General features: G+C 31.1%; 1 protein-coding gene across 2 annotated transcripts in view; it reads right to left on the bottom strand.

Moving 5' to 3' along the window:
- Positions 1-14,444, bottom strand: part of CDH19 (cadherin 19, type 2) — a 61,749-nt gene that overhangs the window by 20,133 nt on the left and 27,172 nt on the right. For both annotated transcript variants that reach the window (XM_008579256.1, XM_008579258.1), the window contains exons 5-8: positions 13,867-14,051; positions 13,045-13,298; positions 9,378-9,499; positions 4,141-4,262 (exon numbers count right to left, since the gene is read on the bottom strand). In XM_008579256.1, the coding sequence (XP_008577478.1) occupies positions 4,141-4,262; positions 9,378-9,499; positions 13,045-13,298; positions 13,867-14,051 (683 nt within the window). The remainder of the gene's footprint in view (positions 1-4,140; positions 4,263-9,377; positions 9,500-13,044; positions 13,299-13,866; positions 14,052-14,444) is intronic.

The raw sequence follows: 14,444 nt of genomic DNA, 5'->3' as shown, positions 1-14,444 counted from the left end.
GTTTACCAGAGTATACGTGCAAGCAAGACAAATCCTTTGAACACAGTGACTGTGGGAAAGCCTTTGCTAATCAGTCACACCTTCAGGCACATATGAGAATTCACAATGAGGAAATTCTTCATGAATGGAAGGAATATGGGAGAGGTGTTATTCACTCCCCAAGCTTTGCTGTGAATATGCGAACTTCCAGTGCAGAAACACCCCACAAATTCAAGGAATGTGGAAAGGAATGTGGATATTCTGAATACCTTAGTATTCACCTGGGAACTCACACTGGAGACAACCCCTATGAATGTAAGAATTGTGGGAAATCATTCACGAGGTCATGTCAACGTCCTCAGCTTAGAAAAACTCACTGGAGAGAAACCGTGTAAGTGTAAGGAATGTGGAACAGCCTTTACTGTTCCCTCTCGCTTAAGTCAACGTGTAAAAAATCACACTGGAGAGAAACCCTGTGAATATAAGTAATGTGGGACAGCCTCTTCCCACTTTACAACCTAGGACTTTCTTTCTCATGGACCTAAGAGACAACCCTTTGAAATCTAATCAAGAGATAGTTCTCCTACTTCCCAGGCTCTGTGGGAGAGTAGGGGCCTGACATCCACGATAAATGCCAATTACCAAACAGATACCCCAACCACATCTGACCAACTCCCCACTAATGTGTCCTCCAGCACTTTCTAACTTACTCCAGCACTTAAAACTGTCCAGCCTTTTGTTTCCACAGAGTTGCATTCATTTTTCTCTTCTATTGCAATAGTCTTGACTCTCACTGCAGTAGTCTTGAATAACATATTCCCTGCCATTCTAGCAAGTGTCTGGTGCAATTTCTCTTTCACACACCTTATTAGGTTGTTTTGCACTGTCATTTTATTCATATGTCTGTAAATTATCTGAAAAATTACATATTTTTAAGATTAAATGTGACCATTTGGTAAACAGTGAGAACTATTATTTTTTCGTGAAGTAGTGAGAGTTAAGGCTATTCACACTTCCTCCTTCAACAGCTATCCATGCATGTTCATGTCAAAAGTTCTCTTGTTTCCTTCGTGCCTCACTGGTCACACATCCTCAGTTTATTTTAGTCTTCTCTTCCATTACCTGATTCATAAATATTGCTGTTTCTAAAGGGTCTGACTTATGTCCCTTCATCATCTCACTTTATATTTTCTTCCTTGGTGATATGTCCTTTGTTATATACAAATATTCTGGTAAGTCCTAAATATCTACTGTTAAATTCAATGGGAGATTTTCTGCTTTTACCTGACCGATAAGCAGCAAATAAAACAGGTAATAACTCCCTCCCTCTTGGGACACTTTCTTTATTTGGTTTCTAGTTTACCACACTCTCCTGGATTGACCCTTATAATAATATTTTTTTCTAGTGTTTCTTTATCCACTTCTGCCAAGTAATATTGGGCTATCCAGGTCTCAGTCTTTAGACTCATTCTTTTTTTGTCCACACTCACTCTTTAGTGAACCTCATTACCCAGCACGGTTTTAAATATCATGTATAAGGGCCAATAAATTAAACACATATTTCCAGGGTGAACTTCTCCCCTACAATCTATATTGATATATGAACCTCATTACCCAGCACGGTTTTAAATATCATGTATAATGGCCAATAAATTAAACACATATTTCCAGGGTGAACTTCTCCCCTACAATCTATATTGATATACAGCAGTCCACATGGCATGTCCACTTTGATGGCTAGTAGGCAATTGACACCTCAAACTTAGAATTGCAAAGCTATACTCTTGATTTTTCCTATTTCAACTTCTCCCATGTATTTCTTCAATCAGAGTAAAAGTACTTCCATCCTTCCAGTTACAATGGCTGAAAATTTTGACTTTATTCTCGACTTACCTTTTCTCCTTCCACTCTAAATGAACCTCAATCTTACAATTTCAAAGCTATACTCTTGATTTTTCCTATTTCAACTTCTCCCATGTATTTCTTCAATCAGAGTAAAAGTACTTCCATCCTTCCGGTTACAATGGCTGAAAATTTTGACTTTATTCTCGACTTACCTTTTCTCCTTCCACTCTAAATCCAATCTCTAAGAAAATTATTACCCTTAGAATACATCCAGAATCTGATTACTTTCACCACCTCCTTGACTAGCTCCATTATGCAAAACACTATTATCCCTTGATTCAATAATTGCAATAATGTAATTGTCTTCCCTGTTTCCAAACTTTCTCTTCCACATCTCTACATTAAATGTTTAAACCTGTGTCTAGGAAAATCATATTAAACACTTCGTCACTTTATGTTACACTTCTCAAAATCTTCTTTTGGTTTCCCTGCTCAGGAGGAGAGTTTTTGATCAATGAAGTTAAAGAACAGTGCTGTAACAAATTTCATTTGCTCTGCCCTCTACCGTTAATTCACCTGTGCTTAATGACCAAAGCCTCCTATGATTATGGGGTCACTGTCAGTGAGCAGTGAATAAAAAAAAAAATTTAAAAAAAACACTCATTCTCAAAAAAGGTGGTTATTCCTTTATATTACAAAAATACTGTCTTCTGAGTTGTGGGTTATGAGCCGGGATCTATGAAAAGGGTGAATGATCTGATCCACTCAGTCAGTAAATATACGAATGGACTCTAATGCATTAGTGAAGAAAACTAGTTACTACTAGCAATGTAAATTTCCATCTTTTCACATTTTGCAAAGTAGAAAAAGGTTATTATAAACATTATTATTTATAATTATTATTATAGCTGAGGAATTAGAATAAAAGTTCCACCATGGTCATCATAATCATCTAGCATCATCCTAGAATATTTATCACCTAAGTCCAATACTCTGGCTTAAACCTGAAGCCTCTTGTTATATAAATTGTGTTGTCTTATCAAACCTGCTCAGTAACCTCAGCCCAGTTGGGACCTCTGAATATGCAACTTTGTTTGATAAGTGTACTTACCATCTGAAACATTTACGGAAATAAGCGTATAGAAGATGAAGTAAATAAAACTTTTTTGTAAAGTATGGAACTAGGTTGTGTGGTCATCAAAGTCATCTAGCATCATCTTAGAATATTTATCACCTAAGTCCAATACTCGGGCTTAAACCTGAAGCCTCTTATTATATAAATTGTGTTGTCTTATCAAACCTGCTCAGTAACCTCAGCCCAGTTGAGACCTCTGAATATGCAACTTTGTTTGATAGTGTACTTACCATCTGAAACATTTACAGAAATAAGCGTATAGAAGATGAAGTAAATAAAACTTTTTTGTAAAGTATGGAACTAGGTTGTCTAATTAAAGGATTCTCTAAACACATTTATTTATATGTGCAGTGTAGAAAATAATTTACTATACTAGTTTTATACTTTAAATGTGAAATATGTGAAATATGTAAGTATGATAACTATAAAATGTAATTCTACTTCTAATAATTGGAAAAATATAATTTCTTTAATAAATAATTTTAATATATATTGACTTGAAAATTGTAAGGTACACCATTTCCAAAATTATTTAAACTTTAAAGAAAGTGGTTCACTACATTTGAAGTATCATTTATTACATGTACAGAACTTATTTAAGTAATTTTTAAAAATTGGCTTATATTCTTCATGTGTTCAAGCAAGCAGATGTGTTTGATAAATTTAAAAATTAAAATAAACTAAAATGTGATTTTTTTATTTGATAGAATTACAAAAGGAAGGTATTTTCTTTATTGCATTGACAAGGTGTGAATGATTTCCTATTGAATCCCTAGTGATAGTAGAGATTTTTTTAAACATTTGAAGGATTTGGAATTAGAAAACTTGAAGTTTGTATGTTATTTTAAAATAAAATATATTATTTTACAGAACTCACAACATAAAAGTATGTCATTAATATAGTTAAAGTTTATTTTTAACATTTCAAAATGTGATGAATATATAGCAAAATAGCTATGTATAACGTATTATATATATTTATGTACTATATATTTTATATATGATATATGAATTACAATATAGTATCTAATTAATTATTATATTTTACCTTAACTATGTATTACATGATTATAATATTGTGTATTATATAAATATAATACACATATTAAAATATATTAATAATAATGTACAATATATGAAGCAATATATTAAGACCTTGGTAGTTTGTCACAAATCCTTACCTGACCAGAGTATGCATTTTCACAAACGTAAGTCTCATAGGATTGAGAGAACTCAGGAGCATGATCATTGATATTAAGCACTTGCACATACACAGGGACTGAAGAGATCTGTTGTACATTGACTGCAAATGGAACACACAGAGTGAAAGGAAGAGATTTAAATGTTATTTTTAGAAAAATATCATGGAATTACATTGGAAGCTATGCGGTATATTTTTATTTCAATTTTATTACTCGATTAAAGCCCTCTGAGGACAGGATCTCTATATGATTCACATGTTTATCACCAATACAGCCTAGTTATAAAAAAAAAATGCTGTGCTCAATATATTCAACTCAAGCAATATTTGCTGAGTGCCTTTTACCCACCATGGGCTGTAGGAGGTGATGTGTGAAGGTAGTAAAAAGGCACAGAGAGCTCACTAATGTCCAGGAACTTGGAAAGTGTTTGTATTAACTCATTAACCCCGACGGATATATGTGGTATTATCTTTCCCAACTTTATTAATAAAAGCACTGAGAAACCATTTAGTTTAAAAAATTACAGTTAAATGATTCGCCTAAGGTCATAGCTGAAGTGGAAAAGGCAGTAAGAAGATAGCAATCAGTGCTGTGAACCACTGAACTTTAGAGTGCAGCTTTTAAAAACAGCAATAAATGTGGAATAATGTTATATTTTAAATAAAGTAAATATATTTTAAATAAAGTAATTATAATAAAGTCTAAGTGAAGTTTTATATGAACATTGAGTCAGAGAGATTTTCTAAGTGAGCCGAGAGATACAGAAACCATGATGGAAAAAAGTGATGGTTAAAACCATTTTAAAAAATGACAAAAATGATGTCAAATACACCAGGGAGGAGGGAATGCCTGAAGTTGAGATTCATTGCTCTATCATAATATTCACAAAGGCTCTGTTCACCAGAAATTGGGAGAGTGATGATGTATCTAGTCCATGCAATTTGTGTTATATCTGATAGAACAGCAGCCAGTGATGACAGGTTGCTGAAAAATAGCAGGATGTACAGCTCTTTTGCAACCTACTGCGGCAATAGATAATAAAATTTAAACTACACATATCTGTAACCCAGTTAGGGAAACCTGTGTTACAATCTAAAGGACCAGTATATGAGTATGGGATCTGACTATATTCATTCCATATTGTTTGCATCAAATCCATGTAATTGGAAATACCCCAAATGTACCTCCCATGGAATTGGAGAAACTCAATTATAGCCAAACTATGACATTGTATTTACTTATTATAAATAAATAAGTCAATGTGACAAATTTATTATTATTGTGAGTTCCAAAACTGGACTACCATGGGTTTGAATCTTGGTTCTCAATTTGGAAAAATTTTTAGCCACTGTTTGCCTCCATTGGTTTTCGGTAAAATGGGAATGATACCAAGTACCTTATAGGGCTGATGTAAAAATTAAGTGAATTGATACACATAAAGCACTTAGTATATAAGTGAGCAAAAAATATTACATATTATTATTTTATTGTATCTAATAACCAGATGTGATATATATTTTGCGAAATGAAAAAGAATACGTTGCAAAATAATACGTTGTGTACTTTTATTTCATTATTTTTAATTTTTCTTTTTTTCCTTAAAACAAAAAGCTATTGAAAGATTCATACAATTAAAGTGTACTGGGGAGGTTCTTTTGTTTGTCTTAATGTTTTATTTATAATCTATTTCATATTTTGTTAATGGGAGAGCATTACGTTTGTAATTGTAATCTGTATGGTCTAATACAAATTGAAAGTAAGAGGCTTAGTTCTCCCTGTTGAAAATAAGGGAAAAGACTTTCTCTCCTTTTTCTTAGAGCTTTTACTTTAGAAAACTTGTAAATGTAAATTTTTTCTCTGTCTCTTTGAAGTATATGTAAATCTTTTAAAATCTAAATAATCCACTTGCTAGCTTTACAGTCCAGGATCGTCTTTCTCAAATACTGGGCACCATCTCTTTGAAATGCAATCATCAGGAATATAGTACTTCTATATCCCAATTTCTGTAAAAGGATAGGAGACTAATTTCAGCAAAGGACTTTTTCCAATATGTAAAACTACCTTTTGTCATAAAGATATGAAAAATTTAGTTTTCCATTTGATAAAGCCAATTAGCAAACACAGGTGGTAACTTCAACTACCAAGGGAATTTAGGATGAACTCTATGTGACACATAATGCTATTCAGTCTTCTTAGTTAAGGTCTAGACATTGTTTATCTTAAGAGCATATTGTATCTGTTTGGCTGTATAAGAAGTTGAGATTTCTTTCTGCCTTGAAAGTCTCTTAGTGGATTTCCTATGATGCACATCACATTGTGGTTTAATGTTTTTCAAGAATAAAACTGTTTTCTTTCCATTCTACCAGAAAGGTTTTCTGGATCGGGACGAGATTTTTGTTTGTAATTATATTTGCCTAACAAATAAAAGTTGCAATTATAATATAAATTGCAATTTTTAATTAATTAAAAATTAAAGTGTACAAAGTTTATTACACACATAGAATTCATGGTCTTAGGAAATACTATTAAAAACCATAAGGAATTATCATTTTGAGACTCTTCTCTATTGTTTCATTTAGGAGTAAAAATAGAAAAATAAAACATTAATAAATAAAAATATATTCCCAATGATTTCAAGGTGAAATTATTCAAAAATTAAAGCTCATATTTGTTATGGGTTAAACACTTATCACTATAAAACATCTTTTTGCTTAAATAAGTAAATTGTAAAAAGTATTTTGGGTATGTATAAACTGAAGGAAAACTACTAAAAAATTAACTTAAAGTTATTATTTTTTTATCTGAAAAATTTACTTTAAGTCAAAATTGAAACTTTGGCATAGTGTGATTGTACAAAACATACATATCTTTACAGCTTCACTTAATAGGAGTTAGTAGTTTTATTCACTTAGCTGGCGTGGTGATAAATAGTTTGGTGCTTAATTTAGAAAGCTTTCCAGGAAAGAGACTAAGCACAGTGAACTTCATTTGCTGGGAAAACAAATGTTAAAATGGAACATCTCTTTCCTACAATCAGCATAAACATTATGGTACAAGCTTTTCAAGGCAGTTAACACATGCAGCTATACACTTTTTAAAACAATTTTATGTGATGTCCTGTTTTCCATTGGTCAGGTGGATTGTTTATATTACTATTGATGCTGAAATGGTCAAACTTAATTATTTCTGGTATTGATATCATGGTAGTAAGAAATTGGCACTTACACATATTTTCCCCCAAATAGTTCTAAAATGGGTTTAATGATGTAGATTTTTATAAAACAAAATTTTGAGACAGAGAAAATACAAGAAAATTATCTACCCATTGTCACAAAAGCTCTTTCTAACTAGTTTTCCCTTAAAATAAAAATTTAAAAATTGTTCTCAGAAATATGCAATAAACAAAAGCTTGCTTTTAGAATAAACATCTTTGTGTTTTTCTGACACAAATAGTCTTGGCATTTCCTATGTGGGAGCAGACATACATTCTGTTGTAACATTTGCTCCATGTTGTTTATTGTTTAGTTAAATGAAAAATTCAACATCTAGAACCAAGTCCTCCTGCAGTGTTTCTATAGCGTTATTTAGTGTATCCCCCAAAATACACGAGACATGTTTTCCACTCACCATCTCGCCTGCCAATTGCTCAATAGTGAGGAATAAGATAGACATATGCTTTAAACTTAAAAAAAAGAAAAGCCAAGAGAAATCCTTGAAATCTATGCGATTTTAAGAAAAGATGCCTTCTAGGTTAATATTCAAAAGCTTAATCCTTTACTATACTGTATTAAATCCAAAAACTAAATAATGGGAATGATTTTGATAACCTTTAATATTATTATATCTATTCCTTTAAACTTGAATTAATATAATTGATTGAATAACTGACTGATTCACAAGTTTAAGTACAATGTCCAAGTGGTAAATCAAGATGATTTTACCTATTTTTGCAGCCTGAAAATGGAATCATCTATCTATCTCTGGGGGAAAAAAAATCTGGTCACTACTGATTTTTGAAAATTTGACTATTAGAACAGTTGAAACTATGAGTTTAATTTGAAGATGTATCATTATTTTTGTGCTGTAGACAACCAGGGAATGTTATTTTAATCCTTTATACTCTTTACCATAATTTCACTGAAATATGATTGATTTTAAACTCTTAGTTTTAAAAGTCTAACTTGGGGCCGGCCCGGTGGCGCACTGGAGAGTGCACCGCTTGGGAGCTCGGCGGCGCTCCCGCCGAGGGTTCGGATCCCATGTGGAGACCGGTTCCCGCTCACTGGCTGAGCGCGGTGCGGGAGCAACACCGAGGGTTGCGATCCCGTTACCGGTCAGTAAAAAGGAAAAAAAAAAAGTCTAACTTGGGGGTGTCTCTTTGTTTCTAATGTGCAAGACTATTCCTAAAGTTTTATCTTAGAAATAAGGTAAAGTACAGGCATTCGGTTTAACTTCTAGAATAGTCCCTCATGAGCTAATAGTCAATCTAACATGAGCATGGCTAAGTGAGACAACATTCATAATCAATTTTAAATTATTTAAAATTTAAAATTTAAATTTCCACTCAATAGGTTTACTCTTTGTACAGTAGTAAAACAATGTATAATATTAAGTAAGCATTTCTCCAAATTAAAAATTTTGCTCTAAGGGAGGAATTTCTATGAAATAAATGTTATAGCTTCTTTACACTTATAACGTATTCATTCAGGGTGAATATGCTTTTTTGGAAGTACACAAGACTCTCTTTTTTGTATTGAACTCATCATATAAAAAGAAACCTATAGAGACAATATGTTAAGAAAACCTTGCAAAATGTATAGTTAATTTTTATAAATTGATATGAAAATTTATTCATGAATAAGATTGTGAAGACATGTAACTACATAATAAATTTATTTTACAATTTCAGGTGATTTTTGTTATACCTTCTGTTTTCCTTGATTTCTTTTTTGCTTTCAGCATTATTTATTTTTATAATAAGAAAAACAGTTTGAAGTTATTTAGTGGTAAGCATATATACAGGCTGTAACAGAAGTGAACATACATCAGTTTAAAATAACAAAATAAAACACACACGTACATGAATTTACATATAAAATATAATTTAACTTTAATTCCAACAACATTTTAAAGTACCCTTGTCCCCATATTTAAAAATTATGGAATACTTTATAAAATATGCTGAACAACTGTATGGTTCTCAAATTAGCACTTACGTCTTTCTGTGGCTGTGATACTCAGATTGTACCAAATATTGATCTCCCGGTCAAGTGGGTTAGTTGTACTGATTGTGCCGTTGTCATTGATAGTGAACTCTGTGCTTCTGGGAATGGAGTAACTGCACCAAAGGGAAAGTGTTCCTTAATGTTAACGAACGTTAATACATAACACTCTTTTTAACCAATAAGACAAATTATTTAATGCATGCTCTACATAGCTAATATGATAATGCTGAACAGTTTTCAAAATGGTGCATTCGTGTATTTAAGATTTAAGTCAGTGGAGACGGGGGAAAAAAAAACCAAAATGGCTTTGGATTTCAATTAGTGTATGCTAAATCTAAGCACATCACTCATTCCTATATCCAAAAGAAAATTTTAATAGGTGAACAACTTGTTTAAAAAGAAATAGCTAAAAGCCATTTGTGAAATGAAAAGGAGTATAAATAAATGGGAAAGAAATTTAATGACTGTGAACCTTTTTTTTTTCCTTTGAAGCGAAGTAAAACATACCCCAGCCTATACTGACACTGATCTCTTTCCTACACCAATTGCTCATCTGTGCATTATATTACAATTACCTGATGGCTGATATAAAAGAAATGTGTGCTTTTGTTTCTTTAAAGGAAACAATTGGATAGTATTTGCTTTAAAAATAAATTATTTTTATATAGCAGATGTACCCTTAATTCTTTCAGGAAATCTAAATGATTTATGTAATCTGAAAGCTTATATATGTGAGTATATATAGATATGCCACAAGTAAAGTGTTTTAAATCTAACATACTGTTGGATTATACAAGGTAAGAAGCCAGGATACAAAATTCCCTCATCAAATGTCTGAAAAATGATCTCAAACTCCACAATGAAAGAAGCCTTTGAAGAACTCAGCATGTCTTATCAGCTTGCAAAAGATTAATAATAAAAATTAAAGAAGAGTAATAAGTAGGGTTGAGTGATGGTTTCTCCTTGCACGCATATTCCTGAAGACTTTGATGAGACATCAATGAGGTTTTCCATAATTACTTAGTGAAAGAGGAGGATATTTTAATCTTGAACTGACAAGTTTCTAAAAATATTATACTAATTTCTAGCTTGGATTAAAATAGAAATTATAGGGAAATAATTTTTAGAAGAGTTTAGTTTTAATTGTACTCAATATAAAACATTTATAAGGATTTTACTTAAGCACACGTGGTTGCATTTCTCATATGATAGATTTGTTGGCAAAATTAAACAGTATTTTAACAGCTGCTATTTTGTATTAACTATCTAATTCTGTTTCTATAAAATACCATTTCAAATAAAGCCCATCAAAAGTTTTATAGGAATTTATAGTTTCTAATAGTTTGATAAGCATCTAGTAGAAATTAAGAAGAGCCAAGATCACAACATATAGGTCCAGGTCCCACCAAAAAATTGAAACAGATGTAGACCTCTAGGAAGAGCAGATAAACAAGAAAGTTTCTGTGTATTATTTTGCTTGATTCCTTATAGAATCATCAATTCTTGTCATGTAAATGTTTTTCCCCCACTTCACCTTCACCAGATAAGACCTCCCTGTCATTGACATAAGTTTTAGTTAATTAAATTTTACATATAAATTTATACATATATATATCTATGCCTTTCACTTTATTTTTTAAAATTAGACAAACTTCAGAAAATTAATAAATAATATGTGCCATCATCACCTTAGCCAAATTTACCATTGGTAATTTTCCTACCAATTCAATTAAAAACATATTTTGAAATAATTTTAGACACAGAGATGTTGCAAAAACAGTAAAGAGTTCTCGATTTAAGAGAAGTCCTTCACTCAGTTTCTCCTAATGTTAAAATCTTATATAAAATCATAGTACTATTATTTTGTGTTCAAACATTTTCTGGATTTGTGTTTTCAAAAAAAATTGTAAAAAGAAGAAAAGAAAGAGAAATCTCCTGAAATGTGCTCAAGTGGCTATTTTCACACACATCTGATTTTGTCCTCATGATATATTTTGAACATTTTCTAAATCAAGATGTACCATATGGAAAAAAAACAAGAACAACAACACTTTGTATCATCAGTGACACTAACATATTCATGAAAAGCAATCTTATTTAAAGCCACTTCTAAATGAAAGAACATCTGTCAAATAATTAAAAGATATTCTTTTGATAGGTACTCACAATTTTTTTTAAAAAATAATTATTTTCAGTATAAAAGTGAAAATCATTAGCTAAAATATCATTAGGTTGAAAAAGGTAAGTAACTACAAGTGGTAATACTATAAAACTCATAACCTCAATATTTGGTTATGTCCACCTTCTTTTCCCATATATACCTAGTGTTTTTTACATGTGGTTGACATGCAACTCTTAATTTTGTATTATGCTTTAAATCTACAGCATGTTTTTAATAAGTATTATAAATCATTCATAATTATTTTTTAATCACCCCATTAAGATTTGTTTCCAACACTTTATTATTACAAATGATAACATATTTACATCTCAGTCATCAAACCATTTTTTTAAAAAATTATGTATTATTTAGTATTCTTCAACAAACAATTAATAGGTTAATAGGTATATTTTTTCAAACTAAACAATTTACTGGATTAAAATTATATATACAGACATATATTACATATACACATTTATAAAGTTACTAAAATCACTATAACTGAGAATTAGACCTACATATTAGAAGGCAGCATTTTTATGAACAGGAATTACAACAGAAAAGTGGAAACACTCCTTTGTATTAAAAATTTAATAGAGCTCTTTCACTGTACCAGCCATGCCTCCATAGAGCAAAGAAGTCACCAGCATCTTAATCACTACATGAAAATTTATGCAATTCTCTGGACTATGAGTTATGGAAAATAGGTAAGCAAGGGAATGTGATGGAAAGAAATATGTAACAAGTTTTCTATATTTATGTCCAACTGGACTATTACTCAAATATTGAAAAAAATCATAACATACTAACTGAAAATAACAACGATTTGTGTAATTGTAACACAGAAATTTATTTCTAACCCATTGGACTTATATCATTTTGACTTCTTTATAAGCTTCTGCAGAAGCTATCTCCATTTCCGAAAATCATTTTATTAAATACTATTTAAATAATCCATATTTGGTCATCTTTGTTTCATCTCTGTCTTGGGATAAACAAAGTTTTCTATTTTCTCACCTTTTACCCCAATCGAGAGTCAATTTATTGAATTTTAGAAAGTGATTGTTTATTTTTTGCACATGCTTGCAATCACCTATTTCACTGCATCTTAACCAACATCAGGGCTCCCTATTTTAACTCGTTTGTTTAAGTTGGTGTAAATTAACACAGGTATCAATGCTGTACCCCTCAGATATGTACAATCAATTATGTTTCAATTTTTAAAAAAAAGAAAAAAATTAAATTAAAAAAATATATATATTTTTAAAGAAATATATAAATAAATAAATGTTACTCATTTATTTCTATGTCAAATTAGTAAAACGTTCTAGTAAAGTTATTTAACGTTAAAAAAATTGTTGCAAATTCATTAAGTACCATATAGAGAAATACAGATATAGGTTTACCCTATCCCTGTTTAAATTTGCATAAAATTTTACTTTTAAGCAAATTTGTATTTACTCACATATTAATACAAAGCCGACCTTACAAACTTACCTGATAGGAGATTTCCTTTGATCTGGGTCTGCAGCAGACACTATGCCTACAAATGATCCTTCTGGGTTTCCTTCAAATATTTCAAACACATAATATGGGAGGAGGAAAACAGGAGGTTCATCGTCATCTTCCACCTGGACCCTAATGACAGTGGCAGAAGCTTCAGCGTGGTATCTCAGGAGCTGGCTATCGACGTGGCGGTTTCTAACTTTTGCTTTAAATTTATAGTGGTCCTGGTGCTCAAAATCCACTTTCTACAAAGAAATACAATGCATACAGAAAAAAAAAAAAAAAAGGCTTCAGTAACCCAATTCTTCCTTTGAAAAAAAATTAAATTAAATGTCAGTTGCTTTTCAGTTAGGTTTTACTTTTTATATACATGGATACCTCTGAAATTATTGTTAAACGGGTATAACAAATTTGTGTTTTGTCACTCATATCTATTCTAAAATGTTTTAGGATAATACCTAAATATTCTAAAATGTTTTAGGATAATATTTTCATTTAGAATTATATTATACTTTTCTGGGATAAATATCTGATGGAATAAAGAATTAACTTACTCATGTTTAAGATCATTTCAAAAAATGTGTCCTTTATTTCAAAGTCTTTATTTTAAAATTACTCTACATATAATTCAAGAAGCTCAGTAATAACTCTCTCCTTTCTAAACTCCTTTTCTTCCTAAACCATAAATCACAGGCTCTCGTTTTAATTACTTAATGAAGAAAAAAGTAACCAGCTACAGAAAATAGTTATACTCATATGTATTTCTGCTTTGATTTTGCACTACTGCAATGGACATAATTTTAATATATCTACCTTTTTTAGTATAACTATTCCTTCTTGGGTCTCATTATTAGTAATGATATCGAATGTTTGTGAATCATCCCCTTCAATGCTGTAATCCATTTCTGCATTCTCTCCGATGTCGTTATCATATGCCATGATTTTTCCTATAGAAGTCCCAGTGGGTGCAGATTCAGAGACAGTCAGGCGGTGTAAACCTTTAAAAACAAAATTCAAGATATTTTGGATCAATGCTTAACATAATAAATTCCCAATAATAGCATCTTTTATTTATGTTTTGTAGGAAAAACTGTACTTAGCCTTCTCAGTTACTTGTCCTAAATATCTCTCTCTCTCTCTCTCTCTCCTGGTATATATATGTACATACTCTCTCCCTTTATTTTGATTTTGAAATCTGAGCATTTCCCTAATGTCCTATTTGAACATCTACCATTTTTCTCTCAAATATATCTTAGGCAGCCTTATCCCCATTATATATAACTTCAAATTTCTATTCATATACACACCTTCTCAATATTCATGACTTATATATTATTGTATCCTTCAATCATCCCAAATTTGATTTAAAAAATTTTTAAATTTTACCCTGA

Source organism: Galeopterus variegatus, unplaced genomic scaffold, assembly GCF_000696425.1.
Source record: "Galeopterus variegatus unplaced genomic scaffold, G_variegatus-3.0.2 Scaffold1843, whole genome shotgun sequence".
NCBI lineage: Eukaryota > Metazoa > Chordata > Mammalia > Dermoptera > Cynocephalidae > Galeopterus > Galeopterus variegatus.
Note: the sequence above shows the minus strand (reverse complement) of the source record. Positions and strands in the feature narration are given on the sequence as shown.